This window comes from Triticum urartu, chromosome 2 (genome assembly GCF_003073215.2).
Source record: "Triticum urartu cultivar G1812 chromosome 2, Tu2.1, whole genome shotgun sequence".
Lineage (NCBI taxonomy): Eukaryota > Viridiplantae > Streptophyta > Magnoliopsida > Poales > Poaceae > Triticum > Triticum urartu.
Window position 1 is genome coordinate 682321084 of NC_053023.1, and position 3745 is coordinate 682324828.

At 44.1% G+C, this 3745-nt stretch overlaps 1 protein-coding gene across 1 annotated transcript; it reads right to left on the reverse strand.

Annotated features, from left to right (window-relative positions):
* Positions 1-261: 261 nt before the first annotated feature.
* On the reverse strand, positions 262-1886 carry LOC125534083 (germin-like protein 4-1). Its single transcript, XM_048697379.1, has 2 exons — positions 1680-1886; positions 262-1251 (listed from the first exon to the last, which is right to left on the reverse strand). Exons 1-2 carry the CDS (start codon positions 1810-1812, stop codon positions 572-574), a joined length of 813 nt encoding a protein of 270 aa, XP_048553336.1. The 5' UTR covers positions 1813-1886; the 3' UTR covers positions 262-571.
* Between the last annotated feature and the right edge of the window lie 1859 nt (positions 1887-3745).

Here is a 3745-nt window from a genome sequence, read left to right on the forward strand (position 1 = left end):
ACAGGTCAGAGAGCATCTTATACTAGGGGATACAAAGCAGAAAAGACAGGATACATATAGCGGGGTGCTGATCAATCGGGAAATGAATGGTGAGATTCAAGGGACAGATGTCCCATAGACCATTGGGTATTTCCCCCGTATATATCTGCTTTAATTGTGTTTGGTGATCATGGCTGCCTGCTAGTCGATCGACGCCATGATGCGCAGAGAGAAACACTCGGAAAATATACAAGATTAAAACACAGATGGCTAAAGAAAACAGGAATTGAACCTTGGACTTTATTATTTCATATTGAAGTTTAGCAGCATTCTTTTTAGCTAATACATTGATATGCACTTTGGCCACCGTTTATTCTACACGACCGGCCGGGAGCTAGCACGTACTCCTCCTCGATCCACAAACACACTTGCTGGTGGTGCACGACTTACTAGTAACTACACCACATCGTAAATTAAGCCAGTATTAAGTACTAAGTACTGGTTTGATGCATGTTTTCTTTGTTTACTTGTACTTAAATTATTCATTAATTATTAGCATAAGCGCGTGGATGGCCGGCCGTCCTGTCCGTGCTTAGGGCTTCCGCTTGCGCATGCCAGGGTAGTACCCGCCACCGCCGCCGGTGCTGTTGCCGCCTTCGCCCTCGCCGCCGCCGGGTGGCATGTCGTACCCACCTCCTCCCATGCTGCTGTTGCCGCTCATGGCCGGCGCGAACTTGGCCTGGATCCAGTCGACGGTGTCCTTCTCGGTCATGAAGGCCTTGGCGAGGATGAGGTCGCTGATTGGCGGCGTGGACCCAAAGACGGCGTTGGCGATGGTGATCACACCGGCGTCCTGGCTGCTGAGCGCCGCGATGGCCACGGCGGGCACCTTGCCGTTGTTCACCTGGAAGTGGATGAGCCCCTGTGGGAACACGAACACGTCGCCCTCCACTAGCTGCTTGGTGAAGAGCAGGTTCTTCCCGTCCTGCTGGTTGGAGGTGACGAACCCCACCAGCAGCTGCCCCATGATCACGGTGAGGATCTCGGTGCCGCGGGGGTGTGTGTGCGGCGGGTTCTGCCCGCCGTTGGGACCGAAGTCGATGCGCGCCATTGAGATGCCCAGTGTGTTCAGCCCCACTAGCTGCTTCACCGTCACCGGTGTCACCGCCGAGCCCTGAGCGTTCAACATGCCCGGCTTGTTAAGCCCGGGCAAGAAGAAGTCGTTTGCCGTCACCATCTTCATGTTCTTGCACACGAACCCATTCACAACCACTGCATGTATACACAGTTGCACATCCAAAGTTAAATCTTACCATGTTGCATATTACTATTTACTACTAAGTTGATATATTTCATAATGTAGTGCGTATATTTTCTTTAAAGTCAAACTTTACATACTCTGACCAAGTTTATAAAAAATATTTATATTTACAATATCAAATATATAAAATATAAAACTACAACTTATGACGAGTTCTAATGATTGACGCTTGTGATTGGTGACTTAAACATAAGACTTTTCCAATCAATTTAAAAATATTTTTTATTGAGATTAAATTTAGGAATAAATATGCTCTAAACTATAACCAATACTTAGACGTCCCACGTGTTTGCACATGCATATGTAGGCATGCAAACATGCTGCATGCATGAAAGTAATTAAGCATGTAATCAATCAGAAGATGAATATATCTATATACCAGGATTCATTATATCAGCAACGCAGAAGTCCTGGAGCTGGGTGGGGTCAGTGGCGAGAACACGAGGCGCCGGAGAGCAGACCACGAGTACCACCACAGCAAGCAGTGCAGCCAAGGCACGGGAAGCCGCCATGGTTTTTCTTACCTAGCTAGCTTCCCTGACAAGACCTAACAATGTCTGTCAGGGTAATTAAGCTAGTGTGTTGAGCTTGGTAATTGTACGCTGGAAGCACGTATCGGGGTGCCTATTTATACAGGCATAAAGGTGGCCGGGGAGTAGTGGGCTAGCTGCATGCTCTACCAACAACATGGTACACTAGCAACAATTATAATCGGTCACTAATATCACCGTGTAGTTTGAGTAGGCATCCACGATACTGCTACTAACATTGCTAGCTTACGTATGATCGGCTGATTATTTCTCACAGCCCCACTAACTGTTTGTTTATACAGGGTGACCACGTGCGTAATATCCATTGTGGAAATTCATACATGCACCATTTTCGGTGGAAGAACTTGACAAAGATAATGGTTCTTTTTTGGGTTTTAGTTTGCAGCATGGATCCACTGGTAACTTGCAGAAGCTGGAATACGAGGAGGGTGCGTATGATGGTGGGGAGTGAACGCCTTGAGGTCGTTGTGATGGAATTCCCTGCTACTAGTTGCTGGCGCACTCACAGTCGACCAACTTTTTTTTCTCAATAAAGGATATTTTCATTCATTCGTTATATGGACTTGATACAACCGCAATGAGCAAATAGAGTGACATCTTTCTACAGGAAATAGAAAAACAAAGCGAGCCTAAGATGGAGTTCTTATTCAAATGTTACACCGCTATCAATGATGGAAGAAAATATTCCTGGCCGTAAACTTCAACTGGGTAGATGCCATCATAAAAAGATCCTGCCCACCGGACTTTGCAGACGACTAGCTAGGTGATGCACTGGTGTCGATTCTACTTTGATCGTCTTTCTTAGTTTCTTTGGTCCGGACTATTGGGCAACCATGTTACTCATGGTCCTTTTGATTTCCTTCATCAATCAATGTAGTTATCTAATCCCCATTAATGAGTGTTTCTAGGCTTTACAACTATTTTGGACAAATCCCCGTTAAACATCCTAGTATTCCTCTCCTAGATAATATGTTCAAGATCGAGAATCATAGAGACTAGTCACTAGAACTTGTACACGTCAACTCAATTATATTAGATAGTATTATTTGTAGAAACTATTTTTAATGCTTGTGAGAATATGATGTTGTCTATCTAGCACGGACAAGAGATACAAACAATGAAGCGTGCTCAAACATAAAGATGGAAGCAAGCACACAAGAAATGAAGACGTAGCCTAAACCAAAGATTTCAAGACTTTGAAACAACCGTATAGCGATGCATCAAGATATGGACTAAATCGTAGGTGGCTCCATATCTATATGTAGATGCTATCTATAGGTGCCACCGAACCTTATTATTGGGTAAACCCACAGGACATGTAATATTGGGCTAAAACAACGAGACAATTTTTTGAGTTGATATTTAGGGGAGAAACTGGCCAAGAGATAAATTTGGTCGCCCCTCCCTTGCTTGGACGAAATCTCCTTTCCTCCTTAAATATAACCACTCAAATGTTACTTAGACATGACTTTACGCTTCATAGCTAGAACTCGTGTACTTTTTTTTTGTATGGAACGACCAAGCCACAATTGCTTTCGGAGCACATTTTTTCATTATTACATCATAATTATCGGTATCGTACAAATTGTGATTTTCATAGTTCTTGCTTGTTCTCCATTGCATGTAGGAATTAGATCTTCATAGTCAGGTTGGTCGTGTTCCGACGTGATCTATGACTTCTTGGAGTTAGTTTAGTGGTTGCTAAGATGCATCATAAGTGCACAGCGTACTTAGATCGTCAAAGTTGTCTCCACCCAAACCAACGGAGAAATTTTCATCGAAAGATCAAGATATACCCCTAGTGCTATCACCACAACTAGGTTGTGGTCAAAGTGTGTATGGGTTTTGGATATGTTCATGACTATGAATAGGATGACTCGTTGGAACCCATTAC

Excerpts from the sequence above, each read along its gene's own strand:
- LOC125534083 (XM_048697379.1), bottom strand. The coding sequence starts at position 1,812 with ATGGCGGCTTCCCGTGCCTTGGCTGCACTGCTTGCTGTGGTGGTACTC. Across the intron at positions 1,252-1,679 it reads TGCTGATATAATGAATCCTG|TGGTTGTGAATGGGTTCGTG; the intron begins GTATATAGATAT and ends GTATACATGCAG.